We start from the raw sequence: 25,533 nt of genomic DNA, 5'->3' as shown, positions 1-25,533 counted from the left end.
ACAAGTGCTGTCTCACTATTCAAGATAATATGTATATTGTGCTGTTCTTGGGTAGAGTGTTCTACAAATGTCAAATAGATCAAATTGGTTGACAGTTTTGTTCAATTCTTCTTTACTTTCTCTCAACAATGTTGTTGGTTTTTAGTGTACAGGTCCTTCACATCTTTGACTTGATTTGTCCTTAAGTATTTCATATTTTTTGATGTTATTGTAAATGGCTATTCAATTTCTGATTGTTGCTAATATATAGAAATATAATTGAGGTTTTACATATTGACTTTTATCTGTAATCTTGTTCATGCTCTTTTTTAAAGTAGTTTTTCTGTAGATTCCATTAGATTTTCTAAATAAATACATATATTTACATAGTCTATAAATTAAGGCAGTTTTACTTCTTCCTTCCCAATCTATATAAGCTTTATTTCTTTTCCTTGCCTTATTATACTTGCTGGAACCCCCAGTATAATGCTGAATAGAAATGGTAAGAGCAAGAATCCTTGTTCTGTTGTTAATCTTAGAGGAAAGCATTTCATTCTTTTACCATTGACTATGTTAGTAGTAGGTTTTTCATATTTGCCCTTTATCAGGTTGAGGCAACTCCCTTCTGTTTCTAGTTTGCAGAAATTTTTTGTTAGGAATAAATATACTTTTCTAAATGTTTGCTAAATGCAGACATCTTTTGAAATAATCTCATATATATATATGATTATTTTATCATTCAGGTCTACTTAAGTTATATATATATGTATATATGAAAGAACAAACCTCTACTCACCTGGTCATAAAGTTTAATCCTTTTGCATATTGTTGCATTTAATTCACTAAAATTTTGTTTAGAATTTTTGCACCTATGTGCATGATATTCGTTTGTAGTTTGTTTGTTTCTTTTTTACTGCAAATGTCTCTGGTTTTAGTGTTAAGGTAATTTTGACCTCACAGTTGGGAAGTTGGGAAGTAGTCTCTGGCCTTCAATTTTCTGGAAGAAGTTTTTTTATAATTGGTATTTTTTCTTCTTTTAATGTTTGGTATAATTCATCATTGAAACCATCTGGAATTGGAGGTTTTTTAAAATAGGAAAGCTTTTAACTATAATTTAATTGCTTTAAAATATATAAGTCCATTCAGGTTATTTATTTCTACTTGAATAAGCTTTAGTAGTTTCTTCATTTCATCTAGGTTATCAAATTTGTTGGCATAAAGTTTTTATTAACATTTACCTTTAAAAAATCTATAGATTTTTATAGTGATATCACTTCTCTCATTTCTAATACCGGTAATTTGTGTCTCTTCTCTTTTTTCCCTGATAAGTATGGTTAGAAGTTGATCCATTTTGCTGATCTTCTCAAAGAATTAGGTTTTACTTTTGTTAATTTTCTCTTTTGCTTTTCTGTTTTTTATTTTATTGATTTTAGCTTTGATTTTTATTATTTCTTTTACTCTCCCTTTCATTGGGGTTTTATTTGATCTTTATTTTCTAGTCTCTTAAGGTGGAAACTGAAATAATTTCAGACTTTTCTTCATAATGCAGGCATTTGGTGCTACAAAATTTCCTCTATGTGCTGCTTTAACAGCATTTCATAATTTTGTCACGTTGTGATTTTGTTTTCATTTACTTTAAAATACCTTCTGATTAATATATCTTTTGATTTCTTTATTGACTTTGAGTTATTTAGAAGTATGTTATTTAGTTCCAAATATTTGGAAGGATTTTCCAGATATCTTGCTGTTACTGATTTCTAACTAAATTTCCTTATGATTAGAAAACGGCTTTGTATGCGCTGAATCTTTTAAAATTGACTGAGATTTGTTTTATTTCATAGAATATGATCTAACTTGATTATTGTTCTGAATGTTCTTGAAAAGGAAATATATTCTGCTGTTATTGGGTGGAGTGTACTATAAATATTAATTAGATCAAGTTGGTTTTAGTTTCAAATCTACTATATCTTATTTTCTTTTTAATTGTTCTATCAATTATTAAGACTAGTTATTCAAATCTCCTGCTTTAGTTGTATCTATTTCTCATTGCAGTTTCTGAAACTGCATGCATAATGTTTAATGTTTGGGATTATTGTTTGGGATTATTATTTCGTTAATAATGGATTGAACATATTGTCATTATAAAGTGACATTCATTATCTCTAAAAATAGTCTTTGTTCTGAAGTCTTCATTTGATATTAATATAGCTACTCCAGCTTTCTTTTAATTAGCATTAGTATGTTGTTGTTTTTTAACATACCTTTACTTTAAAAATATTTGCATTTTTATCATGTGTGTTTCTTGTACTTGTAAGCAGCATATAGTTAGGTCTTACACTTTTAATCCAATCTGTTAATCTCTGTCTTTTAATTTACATATTAGACCACTTATGGTTAATATGATTATTGATATAGTTAGATTTGATTTCTGCTTGTCCCATCTGTTTTTTGTTCTCATTTTTCTCTTTTATACTTTCATTTTAAGTTGAGTATTTTTTATAATTCTATTTTATCTTCTTTGTTGGCTTACTAGCTATAAATCTTAGTTGTATTGTTTTTGCGGTTGTTTTGGGGTTTATAGTATCCACAGTTAACTCTTCTCACATTGTAATTTGAGTCAAAATGATGCTTCAGGGAGAGAATGAGGTATGTATCTAATGGCCAGATTTCTAATTCCCCTCATATCTTTTGGCCATCCCACTTGGACTAGGTTGTGACACCTTTACTTAAAATGTATGACACAAGTTCTGAGTTCTTGTATCTCCTCCTTATATAGATGGGTCTTCCATTTTTCTGCTAATGTTTATTTTTATCTAATTTAGTAACCGACTCACCCAAAAGATCATTCAAAAAAGCAGTGTATTAGTTACAAATAATGTTTTGCTGCAATAAGTAGAGATCTGAAAAATAGAAACATATACATAATAAGGATCATCATGTCATGATAATTCTGGAAGTGGGTGGTTTATGGCACTTATTTATCCATGCCAAGAATTCAGAGTGAAGGGTTCCATGATTCTCTTGGTTCTTCCCTCAGAGTTGCCTGATGCTCTTTGCAGATTCAGCGATGTCCACACACCAGGCAGCAGGAAGAAGAAAGAGAAGGGGAGTTGCATTTACCAACTGAATCTGTCTTTTGGCATTGTTTTCCACAAGGGCATTTCAATCTAGAAAGAGGGCCAATAAATGTGGTTTATTGCTGACATCACTGCTGGCCGTGGTACAAGTAAGATTCTGTTAATAAGGATAGAAGAAAGAATAGACATTGGGTATACAATTGGCAATGTCTGCCAAAGACACTGCCAGTAGTAGCTCTTTGTTCTTGCCCTGAAATGACATGAAAACCCTATAAGGAATGGAGAGAAAAGACTTATAGATACAGAGTTTTTGTGTTATTATTATTATTATTACATTTACTAAGTGCAAATGTCTAGGTTCCTAGCATTCTCAAGTTCTTTCCACCACTGATCAGCCATCTATGGACATCACACATATGGACCACTGGTGGCTGTGGGGTAAGAACCCCTGACCCTAAGCAAAAAGTTATGCAACTTTGGGGATGGGATGCAAGGAAAAAGGTGTGTGAAGCAGCTGTTTGGGGGCACTGCTCCCTGCAACATTATTTCAAAGATATCCATTTTTTCAGCTCAGATGTTTTCTCTTTCATGAGATGCTCTTGATCTCACCCCAGTTAGAATTAACTACTTCCACAGTCTCCACAGTATTGTTACAACAGTTTTATTGAGATGTAATTCACATACCATACAATTCAACCATTTAAAGTGTACAATTCACCCATTTTTAGTATATTCACAAAGTTGTACAGCCGTCACACAATCAAGTTTTGAATATTTTTATCATCTCAATACAACCCTTATACCTATTAGCCATCAATCCATATTAACCCACAGCCCTAGACAAACAACTGATATCCTGTCTATCCATATGATGTTGTCCATTTGGACATTTCAAATAAATTGAATTATTCAGTATGCTCTCACAGTATTTTTCTGAAACCTCTCTTATTATCCCTGGATTCTACTCTGCATTTATTGAGTTTGATGGCTCTACATCAGATTTCCTTTGAAGACTAAGAGTTCCCAGTCTGCCATCTTTGTATACACAGTATGGCCTATCAATGTACCTAATGCATCAGTAAATATTAAACAGAAGAAAAAGAGAATTACCTTTCCATTTTATAAACAAACATAATAGGGTAGGCTGCAATATAATGTTTGGAAATATGAAAGCAAAGTGGTTCCTGTGCACTTGTAGTAGCAATTAGATTTTGTAAGGACTTTGCACGTAATTGTCCTCAGACAAAAGTGTGGGGAAGATAAAGTTTATCTTGGAAGTCAACTCTCTGCTTCTTTCTCCTTCTTCCTCCTTTGAATCTTTTGACTTCTGACTCCAGGCCATCTAGTATACCTCCCTAGTATCTGACCCAGAACACCCTCTATCATCCTTTTCACCCCTGCTCCCTCTCACTTCCATTAAAATCCATCTTACATTTTGGTCCACTGGGAGTCAGGGACCTGGGTTTAATACCAACTATGAATATTGGGGAAAGTACCCATTTTCCTGATCTATTTTCTCATCTGAAAAATGCAGGAATGATGCTCAGTAAAGGCACGTTTAACTCTAAAACTCGATATTCCTCTGTAGCAACTCAGAGAATAAATGAGAGAAAATAAGATTTGTGACTTCCACTCTTTGCTCATAACATCAGCATAAAAGGAATTTCTGGGGACAGATAGGTTAGCTGGAAGGTTTGTGTCTCTACTGGACAGTTGTTTTCAAGAACTATTTTGATTCTGGAAACATTTTCCATATTAATTTAAATAAATATATTATATTCTTTAAGACAATGATATATACTGTCTTTAGAGATATAATTGGTTTATAAAGAAGTCTTTAGTCTGTCTACTCCTCCTTTTACTTTTTTTGGCATCCCTAGGTGAAAATCCAAAGGGAATTGTATGTGGCAGAAGAAAAACTATTGAGTATAGTTAATGGTTGTCAGTATTAAAGCCAAGTATTCACAAGTAAAAGGAATGAGGTCCATGTCATTGGTAATGGGATTTAAATGGATTTAGGAACTAAGACTGAAACAGGAGCCTAATTAGAGAAGATTCCAGGGTCATCATGTCAGTGCCCACCTGTCCATCAGGCAGACAGAGTGTCCACAGCTTTCGCTTCAAAGACATGGCCTGTTCTTTTCATCAGTGTCTCTTGCCTCCTAGTTCTTGAGGGAAAAGACATCTTGGCTGCCCCGTGCAGCTTGCTGTGTCTGAAGGAGCATACTGAGTGCAGGTTGAGATTCAGCTTATGTCTGGCCTCTAAAAAAGATTCAGACTCAGAATATGATATTTAATGATTTTCTTAAAGATGGGTGCAGAAAAGAAATCATATTAGATAGATTATCTTTGCTTGGGTTATTCTAGTTTTAATTGCCCTTTTAAAAATAAGAAGAAAGGACATGGGTAGGGAATAAAATATCTATTCCCATTCATGGGACAGCCACACTTATAATGGTTGCTTTGTACCTATTCTTTGTATCTCAGCTACTGAACATTTGCTAAGTGGACCTCTGTTCCTTTTTTTCTTTTCTAGTACACTTTGGGGTTTTCTACATGAACAATTAATGTCTTTAGCCTACATTGGTTTTTCATGTGGAGCATGTTAGTTATAGAAGCAACACCCAGAGTAGGTGACATCTGAAGCTGAATGGGGGAGGTAAGACCAAGGTAGTAATTGAGCTCAGCTAATCTCTTGGTGGTGGAGTGGGCGTCTGTGTCACGCATGTGCCATAGTCAGTGTTTCTGCACCTTGGTGAGTTAGCACATTAGAGAATATAGAGAGGTCTATAGCTTACTCTGTCCTCCTCTGTTGCTTCCCTTTGCTCTTTTCCATCTTTGATGAGGTTTGTTGCTTGATGTGGAGAGCCCAGAGATAGTGGAAAAGGGCATGGAGCAGAGATGGCACTTGTATAAGGGAGTCTAATGTGTGAAGATTCTCCATCATAGAAGTAGGATTTTGTGTTCTTTCCTTTTAGACTCCATCCCAACAATATTTCTCATCATTTAGATCATTATTTGTCTTTAGGCATCAATGCGCAGAGGTGATTCCATTGGCTTTAGCTTTAATTAAGAAAAACTAAATCATTAGGGAAGCAGATTCCCTCTTCCAATTCCTAATTAACTTACAGGCAAATTTGTTTTCTGCTAATGACACATCCACATTTTGTTTCAGACTCTGGCCAAATGTTAGCTCAAGGTTTTCATAAATGTAATCCATATTTTAAAATTACCATCACGGATTTTAAAAAATTATTATAATTGACTGAACTTCTTGGAATTCATTTCATAAAACACAAAGTTTGCACTATCGAGAATCACACATGAGAACATTGTGTGATTATCGAGCAATCTCAAAGTGTTCTGAAGCAGGTCTCCTTTGATTCTGCACATAGAAATCTACTTATTATCTTTTTTGGAGTTAACAAAATAAGAGCAACAAAAAAACAATGGATTGGGATCCAACCAAATGCAATTCTGATTCTTAGTTCTCTGGAACATATGCTTAACTTATGCATTTATTTACCCATTCTAATAAGTGTTAGCTTGATATTAGAGCGAAGTGCTAGGCTGGCTTGCTCAATCTTACCTTTCTTACCAGTTGATTCAGGCGGAACTCATTTGGTGTCACCCTGGAGTTAAGAGTCAACACAACTACAATTAAAACCAAATTTTAATCTCCAGCTTCTGTGGTGTATATCAAAAAAGTAGTGTGTGGGAGAGAAAGATGAGTCGAGTGGTAAAAAGTGAAAATGAAGATAAAAGGTGAAAAAAATGAAAGGATAGAGAAGAAAGGGAGAGCAGTGAATTGCGACCTGTCCATAGAATACCGGAAACATTCTCCCCTCATAGCCAGCTCCTTGCCAGATGAATACAAAACTCTAGGTTGCTCTGATGGAATCCAGCTTTTTGAGTACCCAGAAGTTTTCAAATTCTCAAATGATAATATTAATTATTTTGTCCAATAAAATCTTACATAGATGCCCAAGATAAAAAACAATTTAAGTTGTATTAGTATAAATCTACCTTATAAATGAACATTTATAAAATTTCTTTTGTATGAAGTTAATTCGTGGGAACTACACTGTTAAACACAAAAGTTTGAAATTCAAGAATATGGAGAATACTTCCTTTCATCAGCCACTACATTCAATTTCTGTGTTTTGTTTTAAATGCACAGTGTCAAAGAAGTCTTGTTTCACATTAAAGGCAAAGAGTATCTAATTTTTAAAACTTCTGGAAATATTCAAACAGAATTTTAGTAGCTTTACTATGTTGAAGAAGGATAATTGGTAAACTTGGGTCTGAAGGCTGTTCACTGTAATAGTTGCAAACATAGATGCCATCAGCACCTAAGACAAGTGGGAGGCAAACCCTCTTGTTTTAACATATTTACAGTGGGTGCCAGAGCTCTCACTGATGGAAGAGTCCCCTGTACCCATGCTGCCATTGAACACAGTGTGAGATAGCATCCAGAGCATACCCTGCACTGCTAGACCCAAGCCTACTGTGGCATTTAGTTGAACTTTGCACACTCAAGTATCGTAGTTTGCTGGCTTTAGGTACGTACATACCTAAATTTTAACAAAAGAACAGTACCTTGTGCTTACAAATGAATGACATCTACAAGTTCAAACACAAACCTAGAGGTGGAAGGAGACACTGAACCCTGAAGTTGGCACATATTGACTTAACTTGGCAGCAAAAATCAAAATAATGCAGGGCCAGTGTGTTCATATGTTACAGGCAAGTTCTGCTTTTAATTACAATGAAATATGTAATTGACTCAAATATTATGAGGTTGCTAAGCACTTCCTTCAAATTCTAGTATCAGAAAATTCTACCCTCGACTAGAGTCCCAAGCTCACCAGTCCTGGTATTCCTCACTAAATTGCCTAGGTGCTAAAGAGTTATTCTGATGAGAGCAAGAGAGCTTGTATTTTCCAAAATTTATGGCCACTTTATTTCATTGTGGTGTCATCTCCCTGTTGGTTTCTTATAACAAATGTATACTTTTCATTAAACTATTCCTAGCGAATTCTCAGAATAAAGTCCCAATACCTTAATTTGGTTTTCAGAGTCTCTCTCTCTCTACCTTGCAAAGCTATTGCCCCAAACACTGCCCCCAACATAACTTATTTCATTTGTTTTTCTTTTTACCTGTTGCTTTTGCTTTCTCTTCGCCTAAAATGCCCACCCTTATATATCTTCATGTCTCAATCTTATGATCAAGACCTTAGAAGTAGTCATTTATGGTTCAGCAATATTTATGCACTGTGTGTGTGTGCACATGTGTATATATACATATATACACACACATATTAAACATACACCTTAGTGCATGAATCACATATATTAATACTAATGACATGGAAATATTATTGTCATTATATTAAGTGGAAAAGCATATTGAAAAAGATGATTCTATTTTTTTGAGGAGAAAAAGATGTAGGAAAAAATTCCTGAAGGTTTTACATCCACAAAAATGTTACCAGTTTGAGCTACTGGAGATAAGGCTTACTTTACTTATTGGTGTTTTATATATTTGGGCAGTAAGTCTTTTGTAATAAGACATGCACTAATAAAATGCATCTCTAAAGTACATAGCACCTCATACCACCCTTAAATAAAATTTTAGAATATCTGAACCCCAAACCCTTTAAGTTGTTCTCACAATTATGCATATATCCAGATATTTTAAATAATGTTTAACCAATGTGCATGGTACTAAGGTTGTTGATAATGCTAAGATTTGGCACAGCGTATTTTAATGCCTATTTTGGAAATCATCAGACTGTCCATTCACTCACGTTTGCAGTGATGCCCCTTTGTCTGCAAGGGTAGAGTACACCTGAGATATTTACTAATGAAAGAGCATTGAGATTTACTGTTTTCCAAAGACCTGGGTGGCATTTTTCAAATATCCTCCTCAACAGAAAAAGAGCAAGCAATTCTGCTGTGTCATAGTTGTGAACAACGTGTTCACAAAGAAGTGTGACTACAGTTTCTGGTGAATGTATTAGTAAAAAAAATCATAATACATAACCATAATACTCCCCATCCACTCTGTCACTCTGAGGCCCTGATATCCTGCTTTGTGGTTTGTTTCTCCACATAGGCTCCTTCTGACACAAAAAGGATATATTTGATACTCACTGATAATTTTTTTAAAGAGTGAATTAGGCAATTTTCCTTGAAACGTCTTTTCTAATTTAGCATGAAGTAGAATAGAATAGTAGAAATGATGGGATTTATTTGGCGATACTAAAATAAGAAGGGGAATTGTTTGGTCCTACAGCAGACTGTAAGAGGGCTGAGGAATGGATTGAAGAAAATTATCAAGCATGCATGTTGTTTTTAAGTGATACTTGAGACTTGGATGTGCAACAGCTGTGTTGTTGGCTTTTTTTTTCTTGTGCCAACTTTCTTTATTTGATTGATTTTCTCTCTGACAGCCCACTGTGCTGATAAATGTGTCCACGGTCGCTGTATTGCTCCAAACACCTGTCAGTGTGAGCCTGGCTGGGGAGGGACCAACTGCTCCAGTGGTAAGTTTCCACCTGCTGTTGTCCGTCTCGGGATATTTTTGCTGTAGGGGCCTCCTTGTCTGCAGATGACCCTGGGTCATGCTTTCCCTCTTCATCCCTACACAGAGCGTAGTGTGAATGCCACGTCCATCTCGGTCATACAGTTTCTTTTAAATCTGTACATGTACATATACATTATTTGTTAATTAAGTATAACGAAAAGTTCTTGGAAAGAAGGAAATTTCCGCAATCATACAACAGCTCATACTTCTGCGGATGTGAATGCATTTTCTAGAGTAGGGTCCACAATTTAGGCTCCTTACTTCAGTAAGGCAGTTGTGGTAACATAGCTATTGTATCCTAACTTCTGTTTTTACCTGTTGATTTCTCCAAGAAAATTTCTTGGTGGTTAAAATTTACCACCTGTTGGTTTTTAACTCAGAAGTGAAATTGGTATTTTTGATGCTAACATATCTTTTTGTCTCTGAATTCTGAGATGCAAATAATGAGTACTTGCTCAGATAACTTTCGAGAGACTTATCTGTAATAAATGAAAATTCATGAACATTTTGGTACTTGTTAAATCAATTCCTAACATAGTGTATCATTTGTCTACATTGTGTTAGAATTATAATTCTAAAATGATGGCATTTTGGACTCAAAGCAGTCTACACCTAACATTTCATATTCATCATCGTAAAGATTATATCATGGAATGTCATGTAATACAGTTGCTTTTCTAAATTTCACAGTTTAAACCAAAATCTTCTGGCTAACTTGTTGCTGTGCACGTAATTGCATCCACTTCCTTTTCCTTTATACTTCTTTTTTCGCCTTGAGAAACGTGAGAAGGAATTAAAGTGCAACTGAATTGTAATGCGTGAAACATTACATTTAGAAAAAGGAAACAATCGTTTTAAAAAGTTAGCAAGTTCGCATGACAGCACAAATTTCTCTTCGTTGCCATCAAGGAATTTTTTGAAATTAGTCTGAATGGACTTATTTCAATAAGCTGATTTTAAAAATTTTTACTTGCTTACTTTGGAATTGGGGAGATTATTTATCTTGCTAGGACTACTTGTTTCGGACTTGTGATCTCTTGGCTCTCCTTGAAGCAGCATCTCCAGGGGAAGCCCTTGTGCCGTCTGTGCACAGAATGCTTGGTGTGAAAGAGCCTTTTTACTGTACCTTAAACAGTGACTGGGAGTGTGTGTGTGTGTGTGTGTGTGTGTGTGTGTCTTTCTGCCCCTGACAGGCTTCTCGATTCCAGGGAAAAACTGTCTTGCAGGGTTTTGTTTTGCTTCTGTTGGAAATCAGGAGGAGAGTGGGCATTTTGTTCACACGCCATTGAGGCAAAATGTTTGGGATGTGGGATTTGGCTCATGTCCATTTTTCTGGCCGACTGACCTCAAATGTGATGTTGCTTTCATTAACTTTTCCAGTTTAAAAATCAGTTGTGCCTAGACATCTTGAAGAAAAATAACATTATTATAAACTAGTGGGATAGGGAAGAGTGGGCATATTCGTCATTTGAAACTATGTGGTTTGCCACTAATTCCAGGACAAAAAAGCTACAGAATAACTTCAGTTGTATTCATACTTTGTCTCCTAAGAACTGCAGACTACCTTGAGCTGAGGGCTCAGACTGAAGAGTGTTTGTGTAAGCAAAACAAAAGCCTACATGGGTTTCAGACTCTCTAGAACTGATTAGGACCTTCTAGAAAATAAGCTGTTGCTTTATTTTGGAGTTTAATGGAGACTCTAGAATTCTGAGAACAGATGTTCTTGTAACACTGAAATATGATACTGAGGCAACTTTTAGTTTATTTTTACAACTCATGTTTGACTTTATGATGAACAAAAGCATAAATAAACATGAACAGATGTCTGAAATGTTTAAAGGTGTTCTGAGAAAAACATTTCTGATACCTTTTTAAGCAGGTAAAAAATGATATTCTGAGCTGAACCCAGAATATGGGTCTTGCTATCTGAGTTTTGTCTGTGGCAATCAGCCTAATATCAGGAAATGTATCATTTTGTTTATTTTGACCAGATAATTCTGGAACCAAAATCTGTTGTCTAGTAATGTGCTACTTAGCAGAGTTTAAATGGCCTAATTTCAAAGGATTCTATTTCCATCTCCCCTCCTCTTTGGTTATTGTTATGTATCAATTTGATGGTGTACATTGGATCCATAAAATAATTCCTTTGATAATTAGACTAGCTCCTTGTATCACTTATGGTACAATCAGGAGACAGAAACCACAGTAATTTTTAAATTTTTTAAGTATAAATTTGTTTTATTTTGGAACACTTTTAGACTTATAGAAAAGTTGCAAAGATAGTACAGAGCTCCTGTGTGCTCAAACCCAGCCTCCCCCATTGTTAACTTCTTAAATTATTATTAGTTTGTCAAAACTGGGAAACTGACAGTAGTATATTACTATTAAATCAACTGCAGATGTTATTTGAATTTTATCAGTTTTTGCACTAATGTCCTCTTTCTCTTCCAGATTCCAGCTCAGACCAACACACTACATTTCACTGTCATGTCTCCCCTGTCTTTTCTGATCTGTGACAGTTTCTCAGTCTTTCCTTGTTTTCATGACCTTGAAATTGATAGTCTAGAGGAGAACTGGCCAGGTATCCTGTAGAATGTTCCCCAATCTGTGTTTGTCTGGTGTTTTTCTCATGATCAGACATGGGTTATGAGTTTTGAAGAGAATACCGGAGTTGAAGTGCTCTTTCTCTTCACATCATATCATGATATCCATGTGACATCACTGATGTCATCACTTGGTTAACCTTCATCAGTTGGTTGAGGTAGTGTGCTAGGCTTCTCCACATAAAGTTACAATTTTCCCCTTTCTGTACTCTACTCCGTAGAAGCAAGTAACTAAGTCTATCCTACCTTTAGGGATGAAGGGCAGGACTCAAGCTCCATGTCTTTGAGGAAGGAATATCTGCCTATATTATTTGGAATTTTTCTGTAAGGAAGATTTGTTTCTTCTCCTGCATTTATTCAAACATTTATTTATGTCAGTAAGGACTCATGTGTATTGATTTGACATTTTGGATTATAAAACAGTATTACATAATGTATTTTGTTGCCCAGGTCATTCCAGCTTTGGCCATTGTGTGCTTTTTTGTTGTTTTTAGACGGAGTCTCACTCTGTCGCCCAGGCTGGAGTGCAATGGCACGATTTTGGCTCACTGCAACCTCTGCCTCCTGGGTTCAAGCAATTCTCATGCTTCAGCCTCCCTAGTAGCTGGGCTTACAGGCCTGTGCTGCCATACCTGGCTAATTTTTGTAGTTTTAGCAGAGATGGGGTTTCACCATGTTGCCCAGGCTGGTCTCGAAGTCCTGACCTCAGGTGATCCACCCACCTCGGCCTCCAAAAATGCTGGGATTACAGGTGTGAGCCACTGCGCCCAACCCATTGTGTCCCTTTGACGTGACTCATCTTTTTGATTTTGAGTGCTTTCTTACTTTCTGGTGCTAGAAGATATTCTGGGCTCATTTTTTATTTTTCCTGCTGCAGCCCTAAAATGAACAATTTTTCAAAGGAACCTTGGTACCTTTTATTGTTGAGTGGTATATATAAACCAAGATCTAGGTGTGGTCATTGCTACTAGGACACAAAGTAACTTCAAAGGAGAAAGTTAAATATAAAGAATTATTAACTAACTATAATAGGAGATTGGAGTAATGGGGGATGGGCTAGTAAGAAGTAGATAGATCTCTAGAGAATATAGGAATAGCAGCTATAAGAAGGAACCACTACCGCTAGGGTGGAGATAGAATGTCCAAAGAAGAAACCCCACTAAGGGTGTGATCCAGAACTGCTGGAAAGGGCACAGCCACAGCTCACTCAGATCCAGAGAGGCTGCTGTGGTACTATTCTAGCAGAACTTGCTGGAAATATGCCCTCTAGAACTTTTATAGGACTTTTGAAAAAAATTCTTCATGGAAAAGTCTCACCAGAAGCACTCTGCTACAAAAAAGGGGAAGTTGTTGGCTGATGGGTGCTGCTAGCCACAGTGTACTACGGGAGCTAGATGCTAGAGAAGCTGTCCATGCTGCAAGAACTTGGTTCTGGATAAGCAATTTGTGCTACAGAAACAAGGCATTGGAAAAGCCATAGGTGCTCCAGGAGCCAGGTACTGGCGCAGCCATTGGCACTGTGCTTACATTGCAGAAGCTTGGTGCTTTAGGAGCTAGCGCACTACGTGCTCTGAGTGCACTGGAACTAGAATGGAAAACTCCTTTTGCAATGTCTCTCTAGCGCCCCTGATTGAAAATACGTAACAGTTGGCCAACTGGCAATAGAAAAATATTTGGAGGGCACATATCCGTTTATGTAGAGCAGGCAATGAAGGATAAATTTAGAGCTGAAAGGCAATAAGTTGATAACTGTTGATGTACACTCCTTTGGTTATCTAACTCCTATATGCACCCTCCACACACGTTTGCATTCCTATACATTAAAAAACCCTGTATTTCCACCTAGTATACAGCAATTCATCTTAGAAGTGAACATGCTCATACTCTCTTCCTAAAATGAGGAGATGCAAGTCCCAACATTCACTGGATTCATTGCTGGTTATATTAAATTTTTTTCAAATTAAGTCACAGTTCTGCTGAATATTCTGTTTCCTAGATACTAAAGTGAACTTGCAACAACTAGCATATAAAACAAAAAGGAAAAAAAGAAAATAGCAAATAAAAAGAAGTATATACATATAACAAACAAGTAACAAACATTAAGAGCTATTACAAACGTCTTTCATGTTATTGGTCACAAGATGATAACTGATATTTATGGCTTCTCTCTTCTACTTCCCATCCCTTATTTCCCCCACTCTCAGCCCAAACTTCAGTTACTTGGGGTTATTTACCTGGTGGAGTGGCTCAAACCTCCATTACTGAAAGATCTACATTCCTACTTGTCCTGCCTTTTTTTGATTGTTGACATTTCTCATCAGCGTTTATTACTGGCATGGGAGTATTAAGAGGTAATCCACAGGATCCTTGGGTTCCAGCCATAGTTCTTCCCTCCCTGTGCAGCAGCAACCCAATTTTCCCTTGAAACTTGGATTTCCCAATCTGGATCAATCACTCCAACCAGAATATTAACTCCTTTTATTGACATTAGGAGTCTAAAATGGTCAGATGGTAACCAATTGATAACCATCATACATAGCTATCTTTTTTTTTTTTCCTTTCTAAAATACATGGGTGATTAAGGGACTGCCAAATACCTTCAAATGTCCAGTTCCACAGAGGCTTCTCTTTGAGATTTGATATGTCTGTTTACCTTGGCAGCTGAGGGAAAGGTTCCTGCCTGTGACAAACAGTCAGTGTTCCTGGCTTTCCTAGGTCTCAATGTATTCTCTGTATAAAAAACCAGGCATGTCAGAGAATTGTAAAAAGTTTGTTCTCCTAGAATGAAATCATGATTTATTTGACTAGTCTTAGACATATTCCTTCTTTTTAAATTGGATTAAAATTATTATTTTAAAAAAGCACACGTGTTTTACCTTTATTGGCCTCTTAATGCATATCCTAGCTTTTATGAGTGAATGACATTAATCTATTTTATGTCATCTCCTTCTCCCCTCCCCTCTTTCCTGCTCTAGCTCTGTTCTTCCCTCCGTCATTTATTTGCTCATGCATCAATTCTCCATTGCTCTTCTCCTCTCACTGGATGATAAACAACTCCTGGAGGGCAAAGGCCATGTGTTATTAATCTCTGTAAGCCTCCATTGTGCCTGGCATGTGGTTGGAGCACAGTAAAGCTTCCATTTAATTAGATTGAAGGAATCATATGATTCTATATGATTCTGAGAAGGTCATTCATGTGTTCATTTTGTGAACTTTCATTGAATGATTACTGTGTGCAAGGGACTGCACTGAATGCTTGGGATAAAGGAACAAATGAGGAAGGGTTGCTGCTCTGACAGAACTCATAGCTTAGGAGAAAGATAAAGTGAAAGAAAGAGAACTGTCCCTGTAGAAGAGGTAGATTGAGGGAAACTGGATGGAGTCAGATAAGATTGTGAGAGATTTTCTGAGTGGACGAGGGAGAGAAGGGCTAAGAGTATACAGCCCTTCACTTTCAGATGGGAACAGAAAACAGATTGCTATAGACTACTCTTCCAGAAACTTCCCTGAGAAGCCAAGGAGAGGAAGCAAAGAAATAGAGAGTTAGTAAGAAGTAAGTGTAGGGTCAAGAAATTTTTTTTTTTAAGCCTTTGTCTATGTTTTAAGGTGAAAAAGACTCAGAACCTGAGAAGATGGTGAAAGAAAAGAGGGAGAGGCTAGAGACCGGGTTGAGAGAGTAGATTGTGGAATAGAGGCAATAAGGCTCCTGAGAAGACAGCTGGGAGATGTGATGGGATCCTGGGCACTGACTGAGAGATTAGCAAGGAGTACTTCCCATTCCCAACAGAATGAGGAAGAAAAGCATGGCTAGAATAGGTGTAAACAGGTTTCTAGGTGTCAGGGGTGCTGGCGGGCAATGGGGAGGAGAATCTGAAGAAGTCTATATCAGATGACCTTCCTTCTCTTGATAAACTGGCAGGAGAGAATCTGCTGACATAAAAGGGGGCAGAAGGGCGGTTACATTGGTGATGATGATAGTAATAGTTCATCTTTATTGAGCACTTGGTATGCAAGCATCATTATAAGAGCTTTACAGGAATTGCTCTCTTAATGGCCACAACATACTATGAGATGGTTGCAGTTATTGTTCCTAATTTACAGATGAGGAAACGGAGGTGGAGAACATTTAGGTGACTTGCCTGAATTTATATATCTAGTAAGTGATGGAGCCAAACTTGCATCTCATTCAGAGCCAGTAACTTTGATTACTGTGGTATGGGGCCTCTGGAAGTTGGAAAACAGGTTTACTGAAAGTAGCAAGAGTCAAAAACAGTGAGGAGAATGAGAGCAGGAGACAGGGGCAGACAACACCAGACGATTATGAAAACAAACCCTCTGAGAGATGTTGAGGGCCCATTAATACTAGAGATGATGAATTCATAATGGCACCCATCTAGACTTTCCTCACTCATAATTTTGTGAATGTTGGGGCAGATTCTATTTACGATCCTTTTCAAGTCTGTGATTTTATGTACGACTTACTTTAATCAATATGTATATGCAACTCCTGAGATCTTTCTTTGTGATGGAAGCCCTTTAAACCTTTTGTATGAATAGCAATAACACATTTGTTTTCTTAAGCCATATAATCCTATTTATAATTTCCCAAACATCTATAGAGAAATCTATTTCACCTACAGCTAAAGGGCACAAATGATAGAGTCCTAAATCAGCCAGCATATGGTTTTCAAATGCTTGTCCCTCGGGCTCTTTGCTTTTGACATTAGTACCACATAGAGGCAAAAATAGAAATTAACTTTGGTCTAGAAACTCCAGACTTGGGTTTTATTGAGTCACTAATAGCATTCTTGGTTAAATATACTTGGCAGTAGTGAAAATATGCCTAGGAGGCAAGACTAGCTTAAACATTTTCAGGTGCAGTGTAAGGAACACTGATAACCTTTTGTGTAAAGCAGGCATGATGTACAGCATGGAGAAAGTAGTAAGATTTTGCCTGCAGGATATTCGAATGGGGGAATCCATATGAAAGATATTACCGGCCAGAAATGTAAGGCTCAAAAAGCTGACATACTTCCTAGCAAAGTCTGCCATAAAGATCTATTGACTGGCAACAATGGTGGGATCGATGCTGTCTGCAGAGAGCAGACGCTGGGAGCCCAGTCCTCACTGCAAGTCCTTAACAGGCCTGTCGCGCTGTCAGAATTACTTTAGAAATCAGGTTGATGGAGCAGCAAGAATAAGAGTAGATCAGTTGGGTTCACTGGTGTTGGGGGCAGGATGATGATGATAACTGGGAAGGATTGGGTTCTGAACAGTTCATCAGAATTGTCCCAAAGGTAGTTTCACTGATGGACCATCCAAATAGTTTGATAGAGGTCACAGACAGAAACTGCTGATTTTGCCTTTCCTAAGGAGTCCAAAATTTGGGCTGTTCTTTGCCACTTTCAGGAGGGGCAAAGAACTACTAACACCACCCTCCGTCACCCATCCTGGAATGGAATCGCCATCCTCCTAGCTACTCTTCTTTCTGTGATGTTTCTGTGCCTCCCTTTCCTCATGCTTTGAACAAAGATAAGAATATCTATTATACTCATAGGCTTGTGGGGATTAAATGAGGACTTAACAGGTATTCTCCAGTGCTGTGCCTGGCAGTATATAATGACAAGTAAATGCTACTTACGATTCCTTGTGTGACAAACATAGCTTACATCACACTTCTTCACACATGGCCCAGTCTTTTGACCGAACAGAGGAGGGGGCAGCCCTTTGTGGCGTCTCTTCTTGTCTCACAGGCCACACCCTTCTTTATTTACTTATTTATTTTTGAGACTGGGTCTCGCTCTGTTACCCACGCTGAAGTACAGGGGTATGACCATAGCTCACTGCAGCCTCGACCTCCCAGGATCATGCCATCTTCCCACCTCAGCCTCCCGAGTAGCTGGGACAACAGGCATACACCAGCAAACCCAGCTAATTTTCCAATATTTTGTAAAGGCAGGGTCTCCCCATGTCTCTCATGCAGGTCCCTACTCTGGGGCTCAAGTGATCCTCCTGCCTCAGCCTCCTAAAGTGTTGGGAATTACAGGCATGGGCCACCATGCCTGGCCCCCTACCCTGCTTTAAATGGAGCCTCTCTTTGTCCACAGTTCCTTGCCATGAGATTCCTCAGACAGAAGACCTGGTAAAGTTTTATTTTATATTTATTTAATTATTTATTTATTTATTTATTTATTTATTTATTTATGTGGTTCATTATTTCCAACCTCTGATCACAGATGTCCTTACCAGATGAAATCAAGTCCAGTATATATTGCTTCTGGCATAGTAAGAATACTGATGATGTTTAAATTACTTGTGCTAGTGAGTTTATGCAGTGGCTTTAAAGATAAGACTGGGCTGTCATGTTGTTTAACTCCACCTCATATCATTCATTGATTTTTCTTTTTTTTGATACTTGGTGCAATATTCATTTTTCAGCAAATCTCGTTGGTTCAACTCCAAAATATAACCCAGTCCAACCTCTTCTCATTATCTGCACTGCTGCCACTCCAGTCCGTGCCACATTCTGTCTACACTGGTGATCGCAATAGTCTCCTTGCTGATCTTCCTCCTTCTTCCTCAGATGCCACTGAGTCAATTCTCTATGACCAGAGTGAGACCAGCGTGATCTTGTAAAAATGTACTTTAGAGCATGCTGCTCTCCTTCCCAAAACCAGCCGGAATTTCCCCTTGCAGTTAGAATAAACTCCAAAGCTCTGAGCACGATCCATCCAGTCATGCTTGATCTATTTCTTCCTGTTTCCCTGATGCCTTCTCATTCTTCTACCTTTCAGGACATCACAGTGCTCAGCCTCTGCCTTTCATTTATGGAGCACACTATTTTTATTTTTGCCTTTGCACTCGCTATTTCCTCTGCTTAGAATAATACTCTTCTCCCTGGTTCTTTATATGGCTGGCTTCTTTTTTTTTTTTTTTTGAGACGGAGCCTTACTGTGTTACTCAGGCTGGAGTGCAGCAGCACAATCTCGACTCACTGCAACCTCTGCCTCCTGGGTTCAAGTGATTCTCCTGTCTCAGCATCCTGAGTAGCTGGGATTAAAGGCGCCTACCATCATGCCTGGCTAATTTTTGTATTTTTAGTAGAGATGGGATTTCACCATATTGGCCAGGCTGGTCTCGAACTCCTGACCTCAAGAGATCTGCCCACCTCAGCATCTTTCCAAAGTGCTGAAATTACGAGTGTGAGGTACCACGCCTGGCCACACGACTGGCTTCTGTAGGTCAATTAGTCAGCCTAAGTGCCACCACCATAGAGACACTATCTCTGACCTCCATATGCAAAGACTAGGACCCTATTACTCTGTATCACATCTCCTTTTTAACGTTTTTAAATAGGCACTTTCTAAAAATACGTGATTTGTTTACTTTTTTTTTTCTTGTCTGTCTCCCCTCCAGGATGTAAGCCCCATGAAAACATGGATTTTGTCTGTTTTATCTCTGCTGTCTAGCTGTCACTGAATGTCTAGCACAGTCCTGGGCACACAGTTATGCTTAACAAGTATTTGTGGGTGGAAGGAATGATGGCATAAATGTGCCAGGAGCAGTGACAGATATAAAAATGAGATATGAGAGATGAGTAAGACACTGCCTCTTCTTTCGAGGGGCTCTTAGGTTGATAGAGGAGCTAAAGTATATAAACAAACAGATCGTCAAAGCATCTGGAGCATCCAGGGAGGAACAGACCAAAGGTCTTCAACAGAGAGGGCATGACGCGAAGTCTTTCCTTCAGTCGCCTAAGGTTGCTCAGGCTCCTGTGGCTTCAGGACGCACCTTGGCTGTGTGCAGTGTAGACACATTCTTTTTTTTTGAGATGGAGTCTCACACTGTCACCCGGGCTGGAGTGCAGTGGTGCGATCTTGGCTCACTGCAACCCCTGCCTCCTGGGTTCAAGCGATTCTCCTGCCTTAGCCTCCCAAGTAGCTGGGATCACAGGCGCCTGCCACCACGCCCAGCTAATTTTTTATGTTTTTAGTAAAGGCAGGGTTTCACCATGTTGGCCAGTCTGGTCTCGAACTCCTGACCTTATGATTCACCCACCTTGGCCTCCCAAAGTGCTGAGATTACAGGTGTGAGCTACCGTACCCGGCTGACACGTTCATTCTTAATGACTTGTCAGAAGATCCTCTGGCCATAGACTGGTAGCTGCAATGAAATTGTAGAAGCCAGGCAAGATGTACTGGGTGTGGTTTCTGTGAACTTTGAGGAAAATGTGGATCTGGGAGTTCCTCACCCTCAAGAGAAAATAGATTATAGTGTAAACATCAAGGTTATTACTGAGATGGAGGAGTGACTTCTGAAATGGTGGCCCCATGACTAAGCAAGGTGTTTGAAAATCAGCCCTTGTATGAGTGGAGAATGTTTAACAATTTTGCTATCTAAACTTTCTCATATTACTTCTCAAGGTGGAAACTCTATGTGAGGACGTAGAACTTAGTTGTTAAATTTGTACCCAAATGGTGTACAAATGCATACAAAGTGCAAATGAACAGTAAGAGATTAGGCAAAGAAATGTAGACTACAAATTATTTCTAATCACATAGTGATGAGTCATATTTCATTAATCTTTTTAGACTCCTCTTTAATCAAATAAACAGCAGGAAATAACAGCCCGGTTTAAAAGAATGTTTGTACAGGGAGTAGAAATATTAGATCATAAATCTTTATAATTTCTTTCATATAAACATATACATGAAACATATACAAACCATTTTCTGACTGTACCTATGTGCTTGCTGGCTGCTGTGCTCAGAGTGAAGTGATGATATGTACAGGATGGTGCTGTACATACCTTGTTTGTTTGTTTCCCTCTCCTATTGTCTTGGACTACTGCCCAATCCTAATAGAGCCACGTGTATCTTGTCTCAGGGGGTTATACTGTCCATTGTCCATTGGCTGAAACTAGGTGTTCTGGTTTATTTTATTTATTTGTTTATTTATTTTTTTGAGACAAGAGTCTCGTTCTGTCACTCAGGCTGGAGTGCAGTGGCGCGATCTTGACAGACTGCAACTTCTACGTCCTGGGTTCAAGCGATTCTCCTGCCTCAGCCTCCTGAGTAGCTGGGACTACAGGAGCCCACCACCGTGCTCGGCTGATTTTTGTATTTTTAGTGGACGAGGGGTTTCACCATGTGGGCCAGACTGGTCTCAAACTCCTGACCTCAAATGATCCACCCACCTCGGTCTCCCAACGTGCTGAGATTACAGGCATGAGCCACCGTGCCCAGCCTGTTCTGGTTTATTTTTATAATTAAGCTTCTTTCTTGGCTATATCTGATATCTATTGTTTGTGACCGTGTTAAAGAACTTTTTAAAACACTTGAAAATTTCCTAAGGTCAGAATTTCCCCACAAAAGCTAATCACTCTTTTTCCTTCTTTGATCAAAGTCTTTTTAAAATTCATACACAACCTAGTTAAATTTAATGAGTTTGAACATTTGTGCCTATAGCCTGAAGAAAATTAAGTGTTCTTCAGATGGATAAAACTCATAAAGGGCAGAGGTAAACAGACAATAATATTTTTCCTAGTTATATAGACTATTCCAGTAGGATAAATAGTAGAGGTTATAAGAACATAGCTCTTGGTCCATAAATAAACGGTGTCATCTTAAAATTCAGTGAAAACCAAATGGTTTTACTACTCACTATTTTTGCATAAAACTAGTGGAGGTAGGTAGCTTGTAAAGAAAGTCTAAATTTTAATGGAATTGATTTCAACTTGACGTTAGTATATAATTGGAAATTTTTGTTCATACATTAAAGAAAAGCAGCCACTTAAAAAAAGAAACGTATGTGGTAAAATCAGTATTATATAAGCAGATTTATCCATGCTTTAAATTAGTTTTTAGAATATTTAGACCAGATCAGAGTTTAAAACACTTTTAAGACAGAAGATACTATAAGCAAAGTTAAAGGAGAAGTGAGAGATTAGGAAAATATTTTTGCAACATAATTAAACAGACAAATGATTATTATATAAAATATGTAAAGAACCCCCACAAATCAATAAGTAAAAGAACCTCTGAACTTTAAAATAGGCAAAGGGTAGGATAAGGTAATTCAGAGGTGAGAAAGCTGATTGACCAATAAACATGACAATATGCTAATCCTTGTAATAATAGGAAGGTACATAATAAAGAAACAAGATGTCATTTCTCACCATCAGATTGGCAATGGTTAAGAAGTCTGGCTATGGTTCAAAAGTTAAGCTTTGCCAAGGATGTGAAAGGAAGCTTCCACATACCACTTCCATGAAGGTAAATTGGTAGAGTAACTTTAGAGATCAATTTGACTATATCTAGAGTAGAATTTTAATGTGTGGACCATGTAATCCAGCAATTTTATTTCTACTTCTTTATAATTTGTTTATGTATTTTGGGGAAACATGTATTAGGAGATATATTATTTGCATCTTTTTAACAGAGAAATTTTGGAAACAACTAAAAATGTCTGTGTATGTGGGAAAAGGTAAATTTTTTGGAGGCTGTTAATATGGTGAAATGTTACATAACAGTTTATAGTATAATAATGAACTCCATTACTATAAACTTGTATATAGCATTTCATTATATTAGCAGATGTATCATTATTAATCAGCTTATAGTCCTAGCTATCGAGGAGGCTGAGGTGGGGGTATTGCTTGAGCCCAGGAGTTCAAGGCTGCAGTGAGCTAGGCTCACGCCACTGCACTCCAGCCTCAGAGACAGAGTGAGATCCTGTCTCAAAAATAAATAAATAAGAATAAAAAGTAAATCTCAATATCATAATATTGGGTGATAACAAAAGATTCACCGCAACATAAACATTTTATATAAAACTAATAAATATATAAAATAATTCTATATCTTATTTCTAAATACATCCCCCCCCCCAACACACAGACTAGAAGGACATATATTAAAACTATCACAGTGTTTACCTTTGGGGTAAAGGGTAGGGAAAGAGCTGAGAACCAGGCACAAAGCAGTCAAATAGGACTTTATCTGCCATGTTTCATTTCTTGAATTCAATGATGAAACAAACGTTATACAATGTTCATAAACAGTTAAGTCTCTGCTGTGGGTACATGAGCCTTTGTTATAGCATTATGTGTAGTCTCTCATAGTCCCATCATTTAAATTTTTTTTCTCAAGAAAACTATATTAAATCTTTCAGACCATCCAATTAGCATTGAGGATTCTAGTTTTCTTACTCTGAGATTTTAGGGAAGTCATTGAAAGCCTCTATCCTTTATCCTCACATGTCCAGAAGGAAGATAATAAACATTTTCACAACGGCGGTCCTGAATGTTTATCCTTTAATATTCATCTCAAATCCTACTTCTTCTGGGAAACCTTCTCTCCCCCTCCTTTCTCTCCTCTGCCCAAAGGTGCATGGACATAAGTCCTCTGTGTTCCTCAGCAATGTGTGCAATCCTGTGTCTTGTAACACCTAGCACATTCTTTTGTGATAAATCTCACTGTGGGCCAGTCTCTTGTAATAGATAAATAAATCTTAGCTATGGTACGTGTCTTGGTAAGGAGCAAGTAGTAAGTGCTCAATAAATAGAACTTCATAGCCAAAGAAGATGCTTAACAAAATTTTAATGAAAGAATAAATGATCAAAAGAATAAAACTATGACAAGACTTTTAACAGCAAGATATCTTATAAGGGCTCCTGAGATTGTTATTATTCTTTTGATGTCAGTGAATGAATGTAATCCTCCCAAATTATGTAATTTTAGCTGACAAGTTATATCCTTGAGATTTTTCTGCACCGTGAATAGCATCATCAATATGTTGTCATAGAGATACATCAACATTTACACTTCAGCACAATAGAGAATAAATATTTCACACCTCTTTTTCTGGTTAATAATTTGAGATAAGCTTACATTGAAGTTATAAAATGACAGTTCATGCTTTGAAAATTCATTTAACAAACATTTTAAAAGAAGAATAAAGGTTCTGTCTCAGTCACTGAATAAAATTAATATAAACAGCACTGGGTGGTTGTCCACGGTGATCGTTGGCACTCTGTCAGCTCTCCAGAGGGGTTTTTGACATGTGAAGGACATGGGGTTTTAATGCTTTCAGAGTATCTGGAAAATACATTTTTATTGTTCTTCTTCATGGATGGAAAAGCTTTATAAAGTTGTTTTATTTTTAAAGTGCTTGATGTTTTGAATGAGGATCTTTTCTTCTGCCATGAACAAAGGGAATGACACACCACAGCCTTGTTAGCCTGAAGCACAAGGAATGAAATCACAGGGAGATAAAAGACCCTGAGGGAACTGAGGCTTAAGAAGAAAGGGTGTATGCTTCAGGAAGAACCATGTTTTTCTATCCTTTGAGACAGTGGAAAATTATTTTGGTCTCCTCTAAAAGGCACTCTGTAGAGAGATTTTCTTGAAAGTGACTTATTTGTACTTTGCCTATGTTTTAGACTATAAAGTATTAAATTTTCTTCTCTATTAATTTATCTCATAGTCATGGATTTTCCTATATTTAAAGTCCATGGGGAACATTATAGCCAAACTTCATGTAAATATATATTGTCAAGTCAGTATACCAATTTTGATGCATCCTAATTAATACTTGATATTTATAATTTTTTTTTGTTTTTGAAACAGAGTCTCACCGTTGCCTAGGCTGGAGTGCAGTGGTGTGATCTTGGCTTAAGTGATTCTCCTGCCTCAGCCTCCTGAGTACTGGGATTACAGGCGTGCACCACCATGCATGGCTAATTTTCGTATTTTTAGTAGTGACGGGGTTTCGCTGTGTTAGCGAGGTTGGTCTCCAACTCCTGACCTGAGGTGTTCCGCCTGACTCAACCTCCCAAAGTGCTGGAATTACAGGTGTGAGCCACTGCGCCGGACCGACATTTATAATATTGAAGGCACATGTAGTGTTCATTATTACAAACAGTAACACCAGTGGGGTTAGTTATGTATTATAAGCGGACATCTCTTTCCCTATCATAAGCTTGAGTTCTAAGATTTGATATGTTATCCCACTGTAAGTATCTGGTAGAGATGTATCTTAAAGTTCTTGACCCCTATGCAATTCAACAATTAGATCCTAAGGCTATTAAACCAAGACTTTAAAACAACAACAACAACAACAACCTGGCTGTGTGTGGTGGCTCATGACTATAATCCCTGCACTTTGGGACAACAACCTGGCTGTGTGTGGTGGCTCATGACTATAATCCCTGCACTTTGGGACAACAACCTGCTGTGTGTGGTGGCTCATGACTATAATCCCTGCACTTTGGGACAACAACCTG

At 37.5% G+C, this 25,533-nt stretch overlaps 1 protein-coding gene across 1 annotated transcript in view; it reads left to right on the top strand.

The window, feature by feature from the left end:
• The window catches only part of MEGF10 (multiple EGF-like-domains 10), a 169,036-nt gene that overhangs the window by 70,108 nt on the left and 73,395 nt on the right, over nt 1-25,533 (top strand). The window contains exon 6 of the mRNA XM_011981200.1: nt 9,512-9,604. Coding sequence (XP_011836590.1) covers nt 9,512-9,604 — 93 coding nt within the window. The remainder of the gene's footprint in view (nt 1-9,511; nt 9,605-25,533) is intronic.

This window comes from Mandrillus leucophaeus, unplaced genomic scaffold (genome assembly GCF_000951045.1).
Source record: "Mandrillus leucophaeus isolate KB7577 unplaced genomic scaffold, Mleu.le_1.0 Scaffold221, whole genome shotgun sequence".
Lineage (NCBI taxonomy): Eukaryota > Metazoa > Chordata > Mammalia > Primates > Cercopithecidae > Mandrillus > Mandrillus leucophaeus.
This window is presented reverse-complemented; position numbering and strand designations above follow the sequence as displayed.